General features: G+C 40.4%; 1 protein-coding gene across 8 annotated transcripts in view; it reads right to left on the bottom strand.

The window, feature by feature from the left end:
* LOC108423895 (activin receptor type-1) overlaps positions 1 to 22558 on the bottom strand; it is a 59716-nt gene that overhangs the window by 6154 nt on the left and 31004 nt on the right. For all 8 annotated transcript variants that reach the window (XM_017691519.2, XM_017691523.2, XM_017691520.2 and 5 more), the window contains 6 exons: positions 19421 to 19678; positions 17211 to 17474; positions 10752 to 10957; positions 7085 to 7184; positions 2580 to 2726; positions 1765 to 2040 (listed from right to left, as the gene is read on the bottom strand). In XM_017691519.2, coding sequence (XP_017547008.1) covers positions 1765 to 2040; positions 2580 to 2726; positions 7085 to 7184; positions 10752 to 10957; positions 17211 to 17474; positions 19421 to 19678 — 1251 coding nt within the window. The remainder of the gene's footprint in view (positions 1 to 1764; positions 2041 to 2579; positions 2727 to 7084; positions 7185 to 10751; positions 10958 to 17210; positions 17475 to 19420; positions 19679 to 22558) is intronic.

Below are 22558 nucleotides of genomic sequence, written 5' to 3'. Positions count from 1 at the left end.
TAAGCCGGAGAAGAAAGAGAGATCTTTCATGTGATTTCAGGGTTTATGGACTATAATTCATTGTCCATCAAAGATAATTTAGCAGAATGCTGTGTTTTTGTTTGTGTGCCTCTTGACATTTTGCCTTCTGATGGACAGATCATAACACAGCAACAGGATGGACGAATAGTGGACCTTTAAACTCAAGACAAACATGTTTTAAAAAAAAGAAAAAAAGACTGAACATTATAACTACAAAAACAGCATGGTTTTAATGCTACTGTTGTGACAGACAACAAAAATAATCTATCCTCCTGTTCCATAATGTGTTTTGGTCGCTTACAAAAACTTGTTAAAGCAAGAGAAAAAAAAAGAAAGCAACTCTCTCATCCTTCCCATTTCTGACCTCACGGAAGCTAAATTTCCTGGTATTTGCGGCACACTGAGGACTTTAATGGATTTTTCATTAAGGTTTCCAAGTGAAGCCGCACTGAAATTTTGGAGCCTAATGAGCACCTGATGTTCTGAAGAGCGAGAAGAGCCACACAACATATTATAGCATGAGTTTTAGAACAGTAAAATCTCTGAGAGCCCTTTCTCTCTCTGTAGGAACAAAGAGCTAGACTGCTGGGTATTATTAGCTGTAGTAAAACTCATCTGCAATTTCAGTCGTTTTTTGTCATAAGAAAACCGTGTAACCAGATTTAATTCCAAGTAAGTTTGGACCATTTCTACTGATCCATTCATCATGAAATGTGGGTATGACATAAAGGACAGCTTGTGTTTTCAAATGATCAAGTAGTGGAAAATATCACATAACTGCCACCACACTCTATAAACTGATTACCATTAGGCCGTTGTGATACTGCAGTGTAACAACATTACCTGGGAGTTCCTGTGACTGCATTAATAGCCAAATACTCAACATGTCAAGCAAGGCCAGGATCTGCTGCTAGAAACTCTGAGTTAGAGCTGCTGCCGCAGCCAGACCTTTCATCTGCTCAACTGACCAGCATTTATCCCCTCAAACACCATATGCTCTTCACTGACGCTCTTTAAAAGCCCAGCTTGTCAAGGCACACTTTAGTTTTGCCTTGGTCAGCAATGCTGCACTGGCAACTGTGCCCACCCACAGCACCCATGCTGTCTTATACATTTTCTTCTGATGATTTTTTCTGACGATTCATTTAATATAACGTTTATGTGCAGAAACTACTCTAAAGATTGGGGTAAGAAGTCATGAAGGAAAATTCAACAACATCACTACTAACAGTAATAACAGTAATTAAAACCCACTGCTGTTGCAGTTATGCTGGCAGAGGGAATGGGGTGCCAATAATTCTAACACAATATGAAAGCATTTTTGTAACCTTTGACTAAACCTACGGTTAGATTTCTCTCATATTTTCACAGCATGAGCCTGGCTTACTTAACCACATCTATCTTTCACAACTTTTTTTTATATAACTCATCTTTACCAAGGGTGCCAATGCTTATGGAGCTGACTGTAATACTATAAATAAAATAATTAAATACACTAATCTTACAAAAGAAATGTAATTATGCTTTTTTAAAACATAAGGCAGGAGGACTTCCTACCCTTCTGCATGCAAGCAACATAAACATAAACAGATGCTTAAGGTGATTCTTTAGGCTTTAATCAGTTCTATCACTGTGGTAAACACTTTCCAGACCTCTTCCTTTAAAGTTTTGAAGAACTCTCTGTCTCTTAGTAGTTTGTAAACTGCTAATTTGTAGTTGCTCCAGCCTCAGGCATGTCCTTACCAAGATCAGCAATGCAGCACTGGCCGTTCTTATTGACCAGGATGTTCTTGCTCTTCAGGTCTCTATGGGCGATGGCTGGTTTCCCCTGTGTGCCGAAAATCTCCACATGCAGGTGGGCCAGGCCGCTGGCGATGGACAGCGCCATCCGCAGGCAAGACGGGGCATCCAGTGTGCTCAGCTGCAGGTAATCGTACAGGGAGCCCATCTCATGGTAGTGTGTGATCAACCACAGCTGAGTGCTGGAGTTACGAGAGGTCATGTCTGATGCGATGAAGCCTGGAAGATAGAAAGCCACAGAAAAGTAAGAGTCAGACTAAGACAGAGTGGAAAAATCCATCTTTTAATTAATTATTTTTCTATGAATCTGTTACTATCTTTACTAAATGCCATGACTTTACTTTATTCATGCACACTACCAAACAATGTCATATTACCAATTTTTTGTTTTATACACAATAATAATCTATGAACATGTATGATGCTGTGTGTCCTAATTTTTTAAAGCTTGTTTCCTAATCAGTATTTGAAGTGCACAATGTTTTTCCTGTGCCATGACTTTTGCACAGGCCACCATTAATGCTTTATTTTTTGTTCCAACATGTTAAACTCAGCAAATTAACAGTAACTGTGGATTAAAACATGCAGAAGTGTGTTCTCTGTGGAGGATGTGTGTAAAATGATTTTCACTTAGAAAATCAATAAACCATGTAAACTGACCGGGGTGCCCAAACTTTTGCATACAACTGTATGTTGATTCCAAACATTTGGTAGTGGCAGTGGTGGCACCAGTAACTGAAGTGAGCAGGTGTGCTTACCCAGAATGTTCTCGTGCCTCAGCAGCACTGTGTTGTAGATCTCCGTCTCTCGGAACCAAGACTTCTCGTCTCGGGATGAGAAGATTTTCACAGCCACGTTCTCCCCCTGCCACTGACCTCTCCACACCTCTCCATAGCGCCCTTTCCCTGAGAGAGCCCAAAACAGGAATCAGGACAGGCAGCCGAAAACAGGAAAGCATGTATTGTAATACTGCAACCTCAAAGACTCTCAGGCAGTGACTAAAACAAGAACAACCTTAATGCTAAATGACAGAATCCTCTAAACATCCTTTTATGGAGCTCTCTGAGAGCAAACTCGGTACAAAGACAACATGTCAAATATCAAAACTCAGAAATGTAATTGTCTTTTGAAAACTATATGCCCATTTTGAATTTGATGCTAGCAACACGTTTCAATGGCCTTGAGGCAGCTCTGCTGTTGTTTCTCCTATTCCTGGATCTACAGACCTCTTCAAAAACTAGAACATGGACAGTTCAGGTCCTGTGGTAAACCTTTTAGAAGATCTGCAGTAAACTTTTATGAAGGGTTTCTTTTTTTCCGCATATTGGCTCAAATGTTGGCTTTGTGATGCATGGAATTTCAATACACGTTTTATCACAGAAGTCATACTGAGTGCAAAACAAAGTGGACTATAAGTCACTCATGTTTTATTACAGGATGTCATATAATGTCATTTCAGTCTACTACTGCCTGTGAGCTTGTTTCCAGGATTTGCCCTTTCCGCATCATTTCACACAAGTTCAGTTCGGCATACTGCTGATTACAATTGTAAGACGTGTTACAACTTAGCTGAAGGGGAAAGCCTGATCACTGTTTTGTTGCTCAGCAACTACTGTGAGTCTGTAAAACTAAAGCTCATTTGGAACCAGGAAATATATTTTTACTGTGCTTGGGTGTTTCAATATGTCTTTTATGGCTGCCCATTTTCAGTCAGGAAACAGACTGTGATATATATCTAGTCATATATACTGCTCAAAAAAATAAAGGGAACAGTCAAATAACACATCCTAGATTTGAATGAATGAAATATTCTCATTGAATACTTTGTTCTGTACAAAGCTGAATGTGCTGACAACAAAATCACACAAAAATCATCAATGGAAATCAAATTTATTAACCAATGGAGGCCTGGATTTGGAGTCACACACAAAATTAAAGTGGAAAAACACACGATAGGCTGATCCAACTTTGATGTGATGTCCTTAAAACAAGTCAAAATGAGGCTCAGTATTGTGTGTGGCCTCCACGTGCCTGTATGACCTCCCTACAACACCTGGGCATGCTTCTGATGAGGTGGTGGATGGTCTCCTGAGGGATCTCCTCCCAGACCTGGACTAAAGCATCCGCCGACTCCTGGACAGTCTGTGGTGCAACGTGGCGTTGGTGGATGGAGCAAGAGATGATGTCCCAGATGTGCTCAATCGGATTCAGGTCTGGGGAACGGGCGGGCCAGTCCATAGCTTCAATGCCTTCATCTTGCAGGAACTGCTGACACACTCCAGCCACATGAGGTCTAGCATTGTCCTGCATTAGGAGGAACCCTGGGCCAACCGCACCAGCATATGGTCTCACAAGGGGTCTGAGGATCTCATCTCGGTACCTAATGGCAGTCAGGCTACCTCTGGCGAGCACATGGAGGGCTGTGCAGCCCTCCAAAGAAATGCCACCCCACACCATTACTGACCCACTGCCAAACCGGTCATGCTGAATGATGTTGCAGGCAGCAGATCGCTCTCCACGGCATCTCCAGACTCTGTCACGTCTGTCACATGTGCTCAGTGTGAACCTGCTTTCATCTGTGAAGAGCACAGGGCGCCAGTGGCGAATTTGACAAACCTGGTGTTCTCTGGCAAATGCCAAGCGTCCTGCATGGTGTTGGACTGTGAGCACAACCCCCATCTGTGGACGTCGGGCCCTCATACCATCCTCATGGAGTCGGTTTCTAACCATTTGTGCAGACACATGCACATTTGTGGCCTGCTGGAGGTCATTTTGCAGGGCTCTGGCAGTGCTCCTCCTGTTCCTCCTTGCACAAAGGTGGAGGTAGCGGTCCTGCTGCTGGGTTGTTGCCCTCCTACGGCCTCCTCCACGTCTCCTGGTGTACTGGCCTGTCTCCTGGTAGCGCCTCCAGCCTCTGGACACTATGCTGACAGACACAGCAAACCTTCTTGACACAGCTCGCATTGATGTGCCATCCTGGATGAACTGCACTACCTGAGCCACTTGTGTGGGTTGTAGAGTCCGTCTCATGCTACCACGAGTGTGAAAGCACCACCAACATTCAAAAGAGACCAAAACATCAGCCAGAAAGCAGAAAGGTACTGAGAAGTGGTCTGTGGTCCCCACCTGCAGAACCACTCCTTTATTGAGTGTGTCTTGCTAATTGCCAGTGATTTCCACCTGTTGTCTATTCCATTTGCACAGCAGCTGTGAAATTGATTGTCAATCTGTGTTGCTTCCTAAGTGGACAGTTTGATTTCACAGAAGTTTGATTTATGTGGAGTTATATTGTGTTGTTTAAGCGTTCCCTTTATTTTTTTGAGCAGTGTATATACACCAACACACCACCACCACCACATCAGTGTTACTGCAGTGCTGAGAATGATCCACCACCCAAATAGGACCTGCTAAGTGAGGGTCCATGGGGGTCCTGACCCCTGAAGAACAGAGTAAAAGTATGCAGAGAAACAGATGGACTACAGTCTGTAATTATAGAACTACAAAGTGCAGCTATACAATAAGTAGAGCTGATAAAATGAACAATGAGCATAGAAACAAGGGGGTCGTCATAATGTTATGCCTGATTGGTGTATCTAGTGATACATGTGTAGCCACACTGTAATTATAGACATGGGCTTCTTACAATTATGACGCAGAACAGCCTTGCTAGAGCCATATTTTATAAAATTTTTATAAAATCTGGAATAGTTTGTTGAAGAACACCGGGAGAAAAAAAAAAGAAAGATTTTCCAAAAGAATAATAAACATATATAACCAAAAGGTTTAGGAAGCTGTAAAAACATAAATAAAACCAGAATGCAATGATATGCAAATGATTTAAACTCTATATTTAATTGAAAGTAGTACAAAGACAACATATTGAATGTTGAATGTGAGAACTGTAATTGTTGTTTGAAAAATATATGTCCATTTTGAATTTGATGCCAGAAACACATTTTTAGAAAGTTGGGACCGGGGCATGTTCACCAGTAAGCTCTTTAAGTGTTTGGAAAATAAGAAACCAGTTGCTGTAGTTTCAAAAGTGTAATGTTTCCTCATTCTTGCTTGATACAGGATTTTAGCTGCTCAACAGTTCAGGGTCTCCTTTGCCAAATTTTTCATTTCATAACGTGCCAAATGTTTTCAATGGACTTGAATTGAATAGTCTATGACTATTCTATCAAGAGGCTGCTGAAATCTTATTAGCTGGTGTTTCTCAATATATTGAGCCTCTCTTAAAGTGCAATTCCACAGGTTTTTCTGCCATCCAGAGTAGTTGGATGTGAAATGGTTGGCTGTAGAAAAACTTACCAATTAGAACCAGGCCAAAAAAATCTCAAAAGCACTGTTAAATGTCTCAGACATTAGGCACAGAATATGTAATCATTTCATATAAAAAATGATGTAAGGAAACTTTAACACACAAAAGCTTGGGACATCTGGTTACTATAAAAATTGAACAATAACAGTACTGACTTGGCATGGCCATCTAGTATGGAGCATTTCACATCAAATCACCGAGTGACCGTTCACATTTTAATGACTTAATGATGCAGAAATTTTGATGAAATTTTGAGAAAAATGAGCAGAACTAGACAAATAATGATGAGATGCAGAAATGAAACTTGCAATTTCACGCAGAGCCACAATCCGCATTAAAGCAAGTGCCTCTGAAGCTATTTAGCCACATTTTAGGCAGAATATTTTAGGGAATGCCGTTTTAATTCTTGAGACGTGTTGGTGATTTTTTTTTTTCTGCTGACAGGTCTTTACCTGTTAAATTAAGCATGCCAGTGGTGTTAAAGAAGGCAGGTAGAAACACTGTTACAGATTAACATCAAGACAAGACAGCTGCTCTTGAAACTTCATGAAGTGCTTTGATATTTACTGCCTCTGAGGATCAAATAGACGCGCTGGATTAGATACATCCATCTGATCAGTACCGAGACACTCATACACCCACACATCCCCTCCTTCTCGCTCGCACACTCTCTCTCGCTCACACACACACACACAGACACACACCAAAAAGGGCATATTTAGATGCTTTAGTGTTAAAATGTGTCTAAATCTTATGAGGGATGGTGGAAACCAAATCACGAACAGCACAGAGAGAATCTCTCAAGAAGCCAAACAACAGATGTGCTCATCCTCAATAAACAGGCTCTCTCCCATAAAAGCACACACACCCACACAGCCAAGCGTACATGTAGGGGGATGTGGGGGGATTCTAAGAAGATGAGGGGAAGGATTAGATACACACCCACACACTCGTTCAAAGTGATCTGTCTGGCAACTGTCCGCTGTACCAAGAAAGGCAGTCCTGAACCGCTGCCTGACGTGCAGGAGTGGTCCAACAGATCCTGGAGAAAGAGAGAAAGAGAGAGAGAGAGAGAGAGAGAGAGAGAGAGAGAGAGAGAGAGAGAGAGAGAGATGGAGGGGATAAAAAGATAAATCAACAGAACATCTCATAAAGTTTATAAGAGAAATGTTTGTAGATTCCAACAACACTGTCTTTGATGTATGCAACAAGAAAGGGAGGGAAACAGAGAGACAGAGAGAGAGAGAAAATGAGAGACAGTGAGAAGGACAACAACAGGAAAAAAGAGAAAAAGAAAAAGAGAAAAACAACAAGAAAGAGAACAAGAATTAAAGAGACAAACTAAGAGAGCGAGAGCGAGAGAGAGAGAGAGAGAGAGAGAGAGAGAGAGAGAGAGAGAGAGAGAGAGAGAGAAAAACAGAAAAACAAAGAGAAAAACAAACAGAGACAGAACAAGAGGAGAAAAGCGGTCAGAGAGAAAGAAGAAGACAGAAAGAGAGGAGAAAAAGGGACAGCGAGAAAGAGGGAAAAACTACATATGTTAACAGAACAGCTAACAAATTTCATAAGAGAAGCCTCTGCAGATTCTTTGATGTATACTGAGAGATAGAGAAAAAGGATAGCAAGAAAGAAAAGAGTGACATAGGGAGAAAAAACTAAAAGAGAAAGAGATGAAGAGGGAAAGACAGAGTGAGGGAGAAAGATAAAAAGAGCAAAAGAGAAAAAGTATGAGATTAAAAGGGGACAAAAAGAGAAGAAGAGAGTAAGACAAAATGAGAGAGGAAAAAAATGGACAGCAAGAGAGACGGAGAGACAAAACAGTGAGCAAGGGCTCTTGTGAAAGACAGAAGCATGTAAAAGTGGGCCCTCTGGTGGTCTATCTGTGGAACAGCACACTAGTCAGATGGGACTCTTAATTCTGTTTGTATGAGAAGATGAACTAGACTGAGAGACCCTGAGAAAGCGTAAGTGGAGGCTACTGTACCCTCAGTAAAGATATTTCTCATGTTTTGTAAACTATCACACAGAATTATGTCCATTATCATCAATGTAATGTGACAAGTTGGTGGTTTGAATCGCGTCTAAACCGAGCTGCATGATCAGGAACCGTCCTTTTATTTCACAAGGCTCTGGGATAAGGCAACCAGTTCAGGACACTGGTAAAGGAGTGTGATCACCATTTTAATCACAGTGTAGCCAAACAGGACAATAACCCAAACACAAAAAAAATAAAATAAAAAATCAGCTGTGATTTACTGCGCTTAGTGCCTACACATTTAAAAAATGCTACACAGTCATTGGTCTTTTAAAACACAAACATTTAATAAGTGCAAAACATCTACATCAAGTCGAGGTTCTTTAACTTCAAAAAAGGATCTACACGTCATCAGTGAAAATGGTTCTTTAGAGAACTTTAGACATTTAGAGAACCATAAGTGGTTCTCCAATAGCATCACTCCACAGAGCCCTTTTTGGCACCTTTATTGATAATGGCATATTTAACAATACTGTAATATTTCTGAATTTTATTTAGTGTATCAGACTTTTCTGTGACTTTCATAAACAAATTTGACTTCTGTATAATTTAAATAAACATTCACTTGTTTTTCAACCTAATTTCTGTTTATTACTGTATCTGAAATGTACAGTCTGTTACCATAGACAATAATTTTGACGTTTTACTTCGTAATAAAAGAAATGTTTCAAAATTTCTGCTTGATTAAATGAAGTCATTCAGTGTGGTTTAATTTGAAATGTTCCACTCTAGAGAAACTTATTGAGTCAGAACTGTTCATAGCAGTGGCGACAGTGTTCAAAGCCTCTAAAAGCTCCCTCACAGAAAGTTATGATACAAATTGGTTATGAATACACCGCCTGATGTCTGAGACACGGTTTTATTAAATTTTTGATTTAAGGTTTTGGTCTAAACGCATTTTTAAAACCCAGTTATGGTGGAGAGGTACATACAGGTGTTGTAATGCAAAATGGTCCCAAAGATTTTATTTTTTTACCAACTTTTACCATTTAGTAAAATTACATTCGGAATTAAAGATTTGGAACACATGTTGGCTCACTAGGTGTTTAGTAAATAAAATTAGTGTGCTTACATTAATTATACTGAATGACTAAATTGTGCAGAAAAAAAAAAACACAATGTAATTTTACCCATTAAAGCAACCAGAAAAACATAACCTAAAACACACTTAGTCCATGGGCAGGTATCAGAGTTTAGGTTGAAAAACTATGCAGTGTTCCTTCAAGACAAAACGTATTCAACCAGAAATTCAACAAAGAAACGAAACAAAACAAAAACATTTCATTTCCAAAGCAGGGCCCAATCTGATTTTCCACACTTCGAATATTTACCCATGCTAGCCCCTATCCCATTCCTAATCCCCATACCAGACACAGATTAAACCCAGAGCGTCTAATTCACGCCGGCTCAGCTTCGTGCTGCAATACTCTGACCAACTACCAGATGGAGACATTGAGCAACCACAGAGATCCTGTCCTGCTATCAAAATGTACACCATTAAAAACTTTGAGAAGGGGGGGGGGGTGTGGAAACCAAAAACCAGCAACCACACATCAACACATGTTTGCCTCATGAAGACAATTTGGGGATGTAGTAGGGAGAGGAGAGGAATGCGAGCATGAAGGCACAAATGCAAATAGCAACAGCTTTAAATAGCAATCTGTAGCTGCATGCTGCGTGATTTTTTTGTGAAATCACAGTCAGAGCCCACAACACGCCCAGGGTAACCAAGAAACACTGCACGTGTTCCTCAGAGAGCCTCTTCAGCTGCCTGAACTGGTCTTAATAACATCTCTAGCCCTCTTACTCCCCCAGCACTGGAAAGAACTTTTTAATTATACTCAGGCAAACATTCGTCCGCCACATATTTTGGCCCCGGTTGCTGAGCGCTCCACAGAGCTCTTTGAAAACGGCTTGAAAAAGATCCAGTATCAGCAACTCAGCAAACACGCCCCACATTGCTGTAGGAGAGCGCTGAGGGAGTCCGCTAAACGGCCCAGCCCACTCGCCTGAGGGGGATTAATGAACGAGAGAGTAGGGATTTGTGGGAGGTTTTTCGAAGGTGGAGGGGGGAAAACCGCATTGACTTCGCCAAACAAACACCAAGAGCCCAGGAGTCCATCACTAGAATGAGCTGCATTCAGTGAGGGACACAGGAAGACGTCTTAGTAAGGGTTTAAATATTCAGGAGAGGGAGAGAGAATTTAACTTCACTCACAAACTTTAGGAAAAGGAGACAGGGTTTTCACATGATCTTTCTAACAGGCCAACACGATCAGCCATTGCTAAAAATGGAATGCTCTAATCATAAAAAATAACACTTAAATGCTTTAAAGATTGAAAAAGCATGTATGATTTCTTGGACTAAGAGGCTAAGGGGGGGGAAAAGGAACAGATAAAAATCTCTTGCATATTGAATGTACTGCTTTGAAGCAAGATGTATTATGCTAATTAAAATGCGGGTTTCTCAAGAGCGCCGTCTTTCTAGGAAATCCAAAGAAACCACAACAGCCAGCAGCAATTAAGGGGGCCAAGCACTTTTGCACAATCAAGTATAATGCATCAGAGTCTCACCGCAAGTGTGCTTTCTCCAACGTTGGACGCAATGAGCCCGTCGATGGTGCCATACTCTGCATCTCGAGCAGTCAGCCGCTCCATCTGGTTATGGTGGATCCGACGGAACACCAAGATGGCCGCAGCAGAGAGGAAGATAAGCACAATCACTGGAGCCACAATCACAATGGCCAATGTTGTTACGCTGTAGTCAGGGCCCTCCACCACTGAGAGAGAAAGAAAGAAACTGATAAGTACAGCAGTATTTACTATATTACAGATTCATTTAGGAGAAAAAGAGAAGACATTGTCACTGCTGGAATAAAACCTTGTATATCTAAATAGTATGAAAAAACTTTCTTAACTTATAATTGAAGTGAATGTAAAAATATTTCCTTCCAAGTAGTTCTCGATCATTCCTATTATTCTATTCATTCTTAAATTCTACCACATTATAAAGGGCATTTAGCATTTTCAAATTCTGTTAAAAACTGCTCTGACAACTGCAATATGTAGTTATTAATTCAACCTTTTCTTTCATTTTTGAACACACAGCAGAGTGTCGGAGACGTCTACCCAGGTGTGCTCTGTTGCCTGAGGTTACATGCACAAAAGATTCACACAAAACAAAAGAAGCTGCAGTTAAAACTGTGGCCTTTGCTGGGAGAGGCAATGATAATTAGGTATGCTGAAGCCCACACTCTGTCTCCCTGCAGCCAAACCCTGCCTGGACCACACAGAGAGCAGCTACCAATGCAACATGCACACAAGCACATTCATATCCTCATCTAGCTCAGAACCTCCTACACAGTGGGAAAAAACATACTGCTGGCCACAGGATGTCTACCAGCAGGCAGTAGGCTAACGGGGCTAATCACAGGCAGAATGGAGGGTCAAGGGAGGCTCATAGTGGGGCTACACAAGAGTTTAGTGAAGGATGAGTGTGTGCTGTCTGCAAGCTTGAAGAGAGAACCCAATAAAGGCTTAGAGTGGGCTGAACATGGGTTAAGGGTAGGCTGAATCAAGGTTCAGGGTGAGTTGAGCACAGACTGAGCACAGGCTGAAGACAGGCTGAATGTGGGCTACAGGTTGGGTGAGTAAGAATTCATAGTGGGCTGAATGCAGCCTAACCGTTTTGTGGGTGAGGATTCGGGATAGGCAGAATGTGGGCTAAGGGCTGGCTGAGTGAGGATTCAGAATGGGCTACATGCGGGCTAACGGTTTTGTGAGTGAGGATTCAGGATGGGCAGAATGTGGGCTAAGGGTTGGCTGAGTGAGGATTCAGAGTAGGCTGAATGTGGGCTAAGGGCTGGATGAGTGAAGGACTGAATGTGGACTAACGCAGTGTTTCTCAACCCTGTGCTGCATTTCTAAGTGTTTTCCTTGCTCCCAACACATCTGATCCAACTAACCAGCTCATTAGCAGCCCATTATTGAGATAAAGTGGGTGTGTTAAAGCAAGAAAAGCACTATAACATGTATGATTTTGAGCCGGCATGACTTTGGCTAAGAAACGCTGGGCTAAGGGAGGGGTGAGTGAGAAATCAGACCAAAGGGTTAGTTGAACGAGGACTCAGGGTCTGGTGGCCATGGTCTACAGTTTTGCCAAGGGTAAGGGCTCAGGATGTGCAGAGATGTTATCAGAGGAGGACACAGTTCACTAATATATCGATGGGATAGCTTGTAAAGCTCTAAAATCATAGATGTTATTAATTACTTCCAATACAAAGAACAAATGCATAAACAGGAAAAAGCCTCTACCTTGGAGAAATGAGTACACGCATTTGTTGGAACAACCTAATGAGCTAACTTTTGTTATTTGAGCCAATGATCACACATCATCTATGCAACTGATTAACATTTAACCAGTGATTTCAAGGGTTTACATTTACATTACAGCAAATTATGTTTTTTTTTTCTTTCTTTAAAGTTGCCTTTCAGTTTCAGGTTTATGTATAGGATTGCTACCAAGTGGATGTATTAATTAGGGCTTGAGAAGAGGCTAAAAGGTAGGCAAATGGTAGGCTGAGTATGGGCTAGGAGCAGGCTGAGCGAAGGCTCAGGGTAGGTTGAGAGTGGGCACAGAGTGAGTTGAGCACAGGCTAAAGGTAGGCTGAACGTAGGCCAACAAGTAGGCTGAGCGAAGACTCAGTGTGGGTTAAATGGGTTGGCTGAGTAAGGGCTCAGGGCGGGCCTGAAGAACAACCCACAACCAGCAGCTTCACACAGCAGAACCACCCACACATTCCCGTGCGAGACTGCAGGAGTGAGGGCTGTGCTCCAGACAAAGACGCCATTTTCTGTTCAGTCGCATTCAACACTCCTATTTTCATACAGCACGCAGGGAGGAATTCAGGAGTCCAGCCAAGTCCATGTTAAATTATACACACATACACTCACGCACAGTTGTATGCATGAAAACATGTATACAGAGACAGGCACACACCACTACAAGCCTACAATTTGAGACAGCATAATAATTCCTCTCACGTAGTTCCTTTTCATCTCTCCACAAGAAGAAAGAGTTAAGACTAGAAAGCACTTTTTCATGTCTGAACAGATCTGATAAATCCACTTTTCCCCTCCTCTTTCTAACAAGTGTGACAGAGACCATCTCAGCCTCAAAGGTCAAAAAGCTGAAACAAAAAACTGCAACAAAACCTGTTTTTCTGAAGAGATCACAAAAGCTCATCATCAAAGACACCAGCTCGTCAGGAAAGTCTCACATAGACTTGAAAGCCTGTGTAAAATCTCTTTCCCCCCCCAGGTCCTCTAAGAAAATCAGTTTTCATGGTCATTTTACAAAACAGAACACATCTCGGTGCTTTTGAAAACAAAAGGTTTGTATGACGCATATTTTGTCTAGCAGCAGGAATTTTGCTCACAGGAATGTTAAGTATAATTATGTAGTGAGACATGACATTTACTCTGAATAGAGGGGGTAGAGCGAAGGCTGATCATGAGCTCTGTTTTTAGCTTATTTTCTTTCTGTGCAAAACTGAAAATTCAATAAAAAAAAAAAAAGAGTAATAAGGATGTGAAAGGAGTTAATATCCAAGAAAAGCAACAGTACATTTGTCAGGGGTTCTCAACTTCAATCAAGGTAATCTTATTTCACAACTCAGCTTTAGGGACTCTAAGAGTAAGCAAAAAGTAAAAAAGGTGGACTAATGGGAGTCTGCCAGGACTTGACTGAAATTCTCTGGCCTAATAAAGATGCATGATCGTTGCCATTCAGGTTTGCAATTACTAAAAAAACCAATAGCTTTTTTTGAAGATAAATGTATAAAACAACTCTACTATGACTCTAGCACTCCACAAATGCAAAGATTTCAAATCATTTGTAAAAACCTGTAATCTTTGTAACATTGCAAATGTTACAATACAATGAATGCCTCATATTTCAAAAGGATGATTAGCTCTTGAGGTAGCTAGCTTGATAAGAAATGACTTTAAATTAGGGCTGTCAGTTGAAGGTTGAACGGCTGAAGTTTACTCATTATTAACACATTAACACCTCAATTTTTTCGTTTAACACCATCAACACATTTACCTACTTTGGCCATTTTAACCACCAGTCATAGACCAGACTGAAGTCAAGCTGCTTGCATGCTGTGTAGTGCTATAACAGAATGTGTTATATATAGAAACTGTAGTCCTCATGTTCAAATACAGATTTTAAGCAATACGCTGGAAAGTGAGTATGGGAAACTTATGGATTTATCAATAAGCAGCAAACTAACAAAAGCATCAGCAAAGTGGAAAACTACAGTTCCCCCACTCAAGACCCTCCAGTGTAATAAGAGTGCAAGGGCTGTATGAATGTGGACAAGAATGAAAGCCTACAATCACAGAGGTGTTGGAGACACTGTCGTATGTGGGTGTTTCTGAAACTACAGGTACTTTTATGTATACTTTGAGGAATACATTTTAGCATACATAGTTCAGCAATAAATACATTTTGATGGAGCTTGTTTTGCCCACTCATATAGCTATAACAAAGCTGCACTGCTTTTTAAATGGAAGAATATTTGTTTATGGTTAAATTTGAGCAAATAGGTGCATCATTTCACAGCTTAACCAGAAATGTATTGCTACACATTATTTTTCACTTAATAATTTTTACTGCCAAAATACTCCTGAATAAAGCCAAATACACTTTGTGTGGTTTGTTTCAGTCTATACTACATAAGTTCTTATTGAATATAATAACAAACTGAAACTTTTGAGCAGTAATATATTGTCAGTGCAAGAACTTTGCATCTCTAAAACATCAATGTTACAGGAGCAGGAAAAAACCTTTGAATGTAAGACAATACTCTGAATGTTAAGTTACTGTAATGAGATTTCTCTCCCAAAGATTTTTCAAAATTTTAATTTCTTTTAGTCCATTCATGATAAATTTCTGTTACAATGTAAAATGCAACTAGTGTTTTCAAATTATGTTTAAAACAGAAATTACAGATAAAATCCAGAGAGCAGTGATATTTATGAATAGCAGGATAAAAATTTCACAGCAATTGTCTATTGTCATTGTGGACCCTGTGGTCACAGCAGGTAGGCATCCTGACCCGCCCTCTTTACTGCTCCCAGAATGCTCTGCTGCATGGTCGTCTGTCCGACGGGACAGCGAAGGAAGAGAAGCGTGACAGAACAGAAACACGGGCGTCTGTGCGTTTCCTTTCTCAGTGGGACTCCTTCCTCTTTTCATCGTGTGGTGGGTGCAGCTGAACCACGCGCAAGTCTGAAAAGACGGCAATCGAAGGGCCAGCGAGAGATATTGGCAGACAATTTCATGCCCTGCTGCGCCAAGCACACAGAAATACGCTTCCCAATGGTGGCCGAACTGACCCCAACAGACGCCTCTGATTGGAGAAGAGAGGAATTCTGGGATATCACCCCACAATGGGGCTTACAGATGACAGCAGAGTGTCAGAGGAGTGAAAGGAGAGGTGAAGGGCGTTCAGAGCTTGGCTTTATACAGGCTTCACACAGACACACACGCAGCACCTGCTGCACTACTCCTGCTGCACTGTGCGGATGCCAAGCCTTCACACGCTGACAAAAGGGCTTCAGGCTTTGCGGGCATTGTCCACGGTCAGAGTGCGGCTAATAAAAAGAGCAGCGTGTGTTTGAGTGTGCAGGGAGAGACAGTGTGTTCCTTCAGATATGCTTGGACAGCAGTGCGTTCAAAAGTTTGGAATCACCCATCATATTCATAACATTCATCATCACTTTATTCAATAATAACTCATCCAGCATATTATAAATCAGTTTATCATATTAGAAATTAGAAGAATTTTTTTTAATGTTTTAAATTTTCAACACTCTAAACATCTAAACATTTGTAGGGACAAATGGCAACTTTAGGGGAAGAAAAATCTGTTCTTAACTTGTTATTCTGGACCATTTTTATTGATCCATTCATCAAAAACTGTGTTGCAGCACAACTTTCAAATTCACTTCAGAGCTTTTTAGTACCAGAACTCTCTCAGTCTCAGAAAGAGGTGCTAAACTGTCAATGGGGCGGTTTCCCTCAAGGATAAGTCTTCAGTATCTTCAGTTAAGGAACATATTTACCACATATTCTGTAGTATTTTATTTGCTTTTCAATTTAAAACCAGTAATATTATGGGAATGTGAATGTAGTGCACATTCAAATCTCATTTAAGGTACACAATCTGACATTAAGGGCAGGCTTGTTCCTTTACATGTATATTTACATTGTTTATAACTTCATAGACTCAACTGTACCTGTGTAGTACCTGTACTTTTTCTGACAGTGTGCTTTTCAGACCTCAACAAAAAATGATATTATTTAAATCAAAAAACAATCTACACAAACTCAAATATGGCATCTATCAACTTACTATGAACTACCTACTGCATTCAAATAGGTTGGCTAAATCTCAAATATGGGTATAAGCTCTGAGATAAATGTACAACATGTGGTAGTCACTAGCTCTCTTCTTAGTTTATGTATCTAGTACACTAACTGCTTTTTCTTTTCTTTGCACAGTGTTCGACTTTCTATTTAGTTCTTCATCATAGCTGTTAGCCACAAGACCACTGTCTTAAGTTTAATATATATCAAGACTCCTTGAGCCAGTCTTCAGCCATAATCTTAGAATTTAATATCTCTAATTGTAAAAAAATTAGATCCGTCCAGACATTTTATAACCTTAATACATGCACAAGATGAAAGGCAGGAGCCATGTTCATACAGAAAAATAAGTAAATTATATTTTTTGTTAAAAATGGATGTGAAGTTTCATTTAAGCAGTGACAATATACTGAATATGAAATACTCAATTTTTGGAGGTTTTTTTTTTTTTTTTGAAGTGTACCTTTCCCATATTTTGCTGTAAGCGAAAAAAACAAATATCCATTACCACAAATTATATGGACTTGCATCTTTACTTGCATAGATGGAGCACATGTGAATTTGCATGTAAATATTAGTGTATGTGTATGTGTTACCTCGCACAGGTAGAGCCACGCTGAGGTTCATGTTGCACAGGTGAGCCTGGCAGCACTCCACGATCTGGTCAGGTGAGGGTGGGGTTTTGCAAGTCATGCGGCCCTGCTCATACACAGTGAAACAGCCCTTCTGATACAGCAGCACCCCATCACTCAGCGTCAGAGACGAAAAACACTGCTGCCCCATACACCGCTCACCACTCGCACACGAACGGCCCTCGCACACGCACTCGTGCTCCTTAGGAGGCTGCTTCACCTCCACATCTGTTACGAGAGAAAGAGGAAACAGAGAGAGAAGCTGATAAGAATGATTTCTTTGTATTCTCCTCTAATATTGTACATCATCGCTATTGTAACAAACTTTGTATTTCAGAAATGGTAACTTTTTAGCAGAAGAATGAAACATCTAATGTAACAAGATTCAAGTCCTTTGGACCATTTCTATGGGTCAATTCATCATGAAATGCTAATGTGCAGCTGGTATCTTCAAATAAAAACAAATAAATAAATGACAGAGACTACATAGACATAACAATAATAAGGAGAAGTTGAACAAGAAAACAAAGAAGAAAAAGATTATACCTGCCTCTGAACTTGTAGTCTGCCTCTGAACTCTGCACTCTCTGTACTAATAATGCTGTGCCATTATTATTATGTATTATGATGCATTACGATGCAACCACATTGTTACTGTATATAACTGAAGTAAATATTAGAAATCAGGCTCCACTTTGGTCATCAGCACAGCAGCTTACTCTGCAGAATCAAACTGGTGGTCCAATCACACCCATTCAGACTCACATAAAGAGTAAAAGGAAGCAGCAGATCTTCACAATTTGATGGGTGTTGCTATATTTCAACCTGAAACCAACTGTGACGGATGGCGATCTGTACATTTCTGTACATAATCACTTCACAGAAACATCCACAGTCAAATTCATATTAACAAAAATCTGTATCTGTTTATTAAATGATAGTCTACACATAATTGGTTAAATCCGAATATTGACTATCGCAATGATGGTTACTGTTCTACTATGACATTGTCACCCTTGAGCCAACTACTGCAATGATAGAGCTAAATCAGCTACAGTATTGGTGTGGGATAAAATTAAATCAGCTCTTAAGGATTTAGTACCAGCCCATTAGATTAGATGAATGCCTGCAAAAGTCATCTATACTTATTTTCATATCTAGTGTGAGAGTGTTTATATTTGTACTTGTATGGACTGCGATCTTGACTGTGCTTATTCGTATTTGTCTGCACTGAACAGGAATATAAGTTACATGTCTGTTGACAGCCAATAAAAAGTTGATCACAAAAAAGAAACATGCACAGCTCTACATCAGTGCCTGTTTTGTTAGAATACTTTTGCCCAGAACTGCAGCCACCAACTTTTTCCTTCTGTACTGCGATATATTTCCAAGTAAATACAAGAACCAGGAGGGTTTCTAAGCTATCTAAGCATTTTTGCTGAATGCTAAGTAGGATGGTGCAAGGTGGGAAGCAAAAGACAACATTATTGGTTAATTTTATTTTCCCAGCCCACCGGTGGACAGTGACATAATCAAAAGATATTTTAGAGGCAGATTAAAGTCTTAATATGTCAAGCGACGTGAACTAATAAGAAGTGCACATTTTCATTCAGGCTGACTTCAATCTTACTTTTGCACATCTATAATTCAGCACAAATAACCCAGCTAATCTCTCTTTTCACAAGACTTTGATAAGCTTCTTGGAACTGGTATACAACTAAATTCCACAGGAGCAAGTCTAAAATTTAAAAAGTGACTTCCAAAGAGAAAAGCTCCTATGAACCATTAGTGATTTCACATGATGACTGATCTGTAATTGCAAATCGCTGCTCTCGGAACAAAATCTCGTATCTCCAAAATGAAAGCTTTACAGGAGAATGAAAAAACCTACTTTACTTTAAATATAAGAACCAGACCTTTTTTTAAGTAATTCTGGCCCTTAAACTCCAAAAAGTGGAAATTCGAGGTTTTATTCTGGCAGCAGCAACATATATGTTCATAACGCAACAAAGCTACAACCAAATTAGTGCATTTTACTCAATTATGACAAAGCAGGCAAAGATTGAATTAAAACACATTAATTAACTGATTGCAGAGAACAGACCCACAATCTCCATTAATATCAAACTTGTAGCACTCAAACAATGAACCCTGAATAAACCCGGGCCCCTCACCTCTGACTGGTGGCTCCACAGTGATGTTCGCGTTACACAGGTGGCCTGCGCAGCAGCTGATGATGCTGTCAGGTGAAGTGGGCGTGCCACATTTAGCTCCATCCCTCTGTAAGGAGGAATAACAGCCCTTGTGGTGCTGAAAGTTCCCACCAGTCACTGTAACGGAGGAGAAACACTGCTCTCCTACACACCGCCCACCCTTCACACACTCCGGTCCCTCACACACACACTCGTGCTGCGTGGAGACTGCAGTGGAGTCTGGAAAGAAAACAAACACAATATCACAGACTGAGCATGCTGGAATAGTACATTTCAGCTCATCAGTTAGTTCACAAGCCTTTCATACGCTCAATCAGGTCTGTTACCTCGGAAGAAAGGCAGCAATGGAACAAATGAATTGAACAATGTTAACGTGATTAGCAGAAGACCCTTCAAACAGGAGTTCAAGTAGGAAATAACTGTTTGTTGACAAATCTGACAATACAGCACACCCAGAGCAATGGGAGGTTGGCAAACATCATACAGCATGTTCAAATTAAATAGTTATTAGCTCTACAGCTGCTGCTGTGTGTTACTGCAGTGCACAGAAGAATGCAAGATGAAAAAAATGGAAAAAAAAAAAAAAAAAATTTGCTGCTAATGAATCCTATTAACAAATCAAAACCTCCACACTGTACAACATAATTAGTAGAGTTTGCTCAAGTGGATAATGGAAAATAACTGGAGTTTTTATGACAGTTTCCCACCTCCTATTATATGGTAATGTTGGTCAGCTCGTGGTGGTGTGTATGCGTGTGTAGGCTGCTCATGCCTCCTACACTGCACATGGTCAATGAGAACAACTTCAATGTAAAATGAAAGACAGGCTCAAGTATTTGTTTAACCAGTTCTATAGGCAAAAACATGTTTTTTATGCCACATAGCAAGATCTCTCAGTAAGCAGGGTCAAAGACCAAAGTCCAATATACAGTCCAATACAGGGACAAACAGAATCAGCAAATCAGCAAAGGTGCTTGCGCTGCATTTGAATGCTACAGCTACACCTGTACCAAAGTATTATAGCATTTCATATATATATATATATATATATATATATATATATATATATATATATATACATATACACACACACACACACACACACACATATATATATATATATACACACACACACAAAGAGTATCTCACAAGTACACCCTTTACATTACTGCAAATATCTTATTTTATCTTTTCATGGGATAACACTATAGAAATAAAACTTGGATATAACTTAAAGTAGTCAGTGTACAGCTTGTATAGCAGAATAAATTTACAGTCCTCTGAAAATAACTCAATTCATTTCTAAATAGCTGGCAACACAATTGAGCACAACTCACATTGAACAGGTCCAAATTGTGCCCAATTGTGTCGTTCATACTGGCCACTGGATATTCAACATGGCACCTCATGGCAAAGAACTCTCTGAGGATGTGGGAAACAGATTTGTTGCTCTACACAAAGATGACCTAGGCTATAAGAAGATTGCTAACGCCCTGAAACTGAGCCATAATACGATAGCACAAGAAAGCCCACAAACAGTTTTCTAAAGACAAGCAGTCCAAGAACATGGATTACTGGAACCATATCCTGAGGTCTGATGAGACCAAGATAAACTTGTTTGGCTTAGAAGGTGTCCAGCATGTGTAGTGGCGCCCTGATGAGGAGCACCAAGACAACTGTCTCTTGCCTATAGTCAAGTATGGTGGTGGTAGCATCATGGTCTGGAGCTGCATGAGCGCTGCCAGCACTTTGGAGCTGCGGATCATTGAGGGAAACATGAATTCCAACATCTACTGTGACATCCTGAAGTACAGCATGATTCCCTCCCTTTGGAAACTGTGCCGCATGGCAGTTTTACAACATGACAACGACCCCAAACACACCTCCAAGATGACAGCTGCCTTGCTGAAGGTAAAGATGACTGACTGGCCAAGAATGTCTCCAGATCTCAACCCAACTGAGCACCTGTGGGGCATCCTCAAGCGGAGGGGGGAGGAGCACAAAGTGTCTAATATCCACCAGCTCCATGATGTCACGGAAGAGTGGAAGAGGATTCCAGTAGCGACCTGTACAGCTCTGGTGAATTCCATGCCCAAGAGGGTTAAGGCAGTGCTAGATAATAATGGTGGGCATTGTGTTGCCAGCTATTTAGACATTAAAGGCTGTGTGCTATTTTCAGAGGAAAGTAAATCTATACTACTATACAAGCTGTACACTGACTACTCTATTATATCCAAGTTTCATTTCTATAGTGTTGTCCCATGAAAAGATAATAATAGAATATTTGCAGAATTGTGAGGGGTGTACTCACTTACACTCACCTGCTATTTTATTAGATACACCTTGAACTGCCTTAATTCTTCGTGGCATACTTTCAACAAGGTGTTGGAAACATTCCTCAGAGATTTTGGTTGGTTATTTGTGTTACTGTTGCCTTTCTATCATCTGGAGCCATTCTGCCCATTCTCCTCTGACCTCTCACATCAACAAGGCATTTTCGTCCACAGAACTGCCGCTGACTGGATATTTTCTCTTTTTCGGACCGTTCTCTGTAACCCTAGAGATGGTTCTGCGTGAAAATCCCAGTAGATCAGCAGTTTCTGAAATACTCAGACCAGCCCGTCTGGCACCAACAAGATGCCACGTTCAAAGTCACTTAAATCCCCTTTCTTCCCCGTTCTGATGCTTGGTTTGCACTTCTGCAAGTTGTCTTGACCACCTCGACATGCTTAAATGCATTGAGTTGCGGCCATGTGATTGGCTGCTTAGCTATTTGAGTTATCAAGCAACTGAACATGTGTGTGTGTGTGTGTGTGGGGCAGTTGAGAGTTATGTAGAGTCAAGCACTTTATTTGACTTACATTTTTTAAATAGGCAACTGAAATGAATTGTTTTGGTTTAAGAATTTACAAACCTTCTTCAGAAGTTGGAACACAGAATGCAATGATGTGCAAATCATTTGAACCACATATTTAATTGAAAATACTACAAAGACAACATACTAAATGTTAAGAAATTGAAATTGCGAAACTATTGTTTTTTTAAATATATGGCTATTTTGAGTTTAATGCCAGTAACACATTTCAAAATACACAATAA

Source organism: Pygocentrus nattereri, chromosome 6 (assembly GCF_015220715.1).
Source record: "Pygocentrus nattereri isolate fPygNat1 chromosome 6, fPygNat1.pri, whole genome shotgun sequence".
Classification (NCBI taxonomy): Eukaryota; Metazoa; Chordata; class Actinopteri; order Characiformes; family Serrasalmidae; genus Pygocentrus; species Pygocentrus nattereri.
The sequence above is the reverse complement of the archived record's forward strand: the minus strand, read 5'-3'. Positions and strand labels throughout refer to the sequence as shown.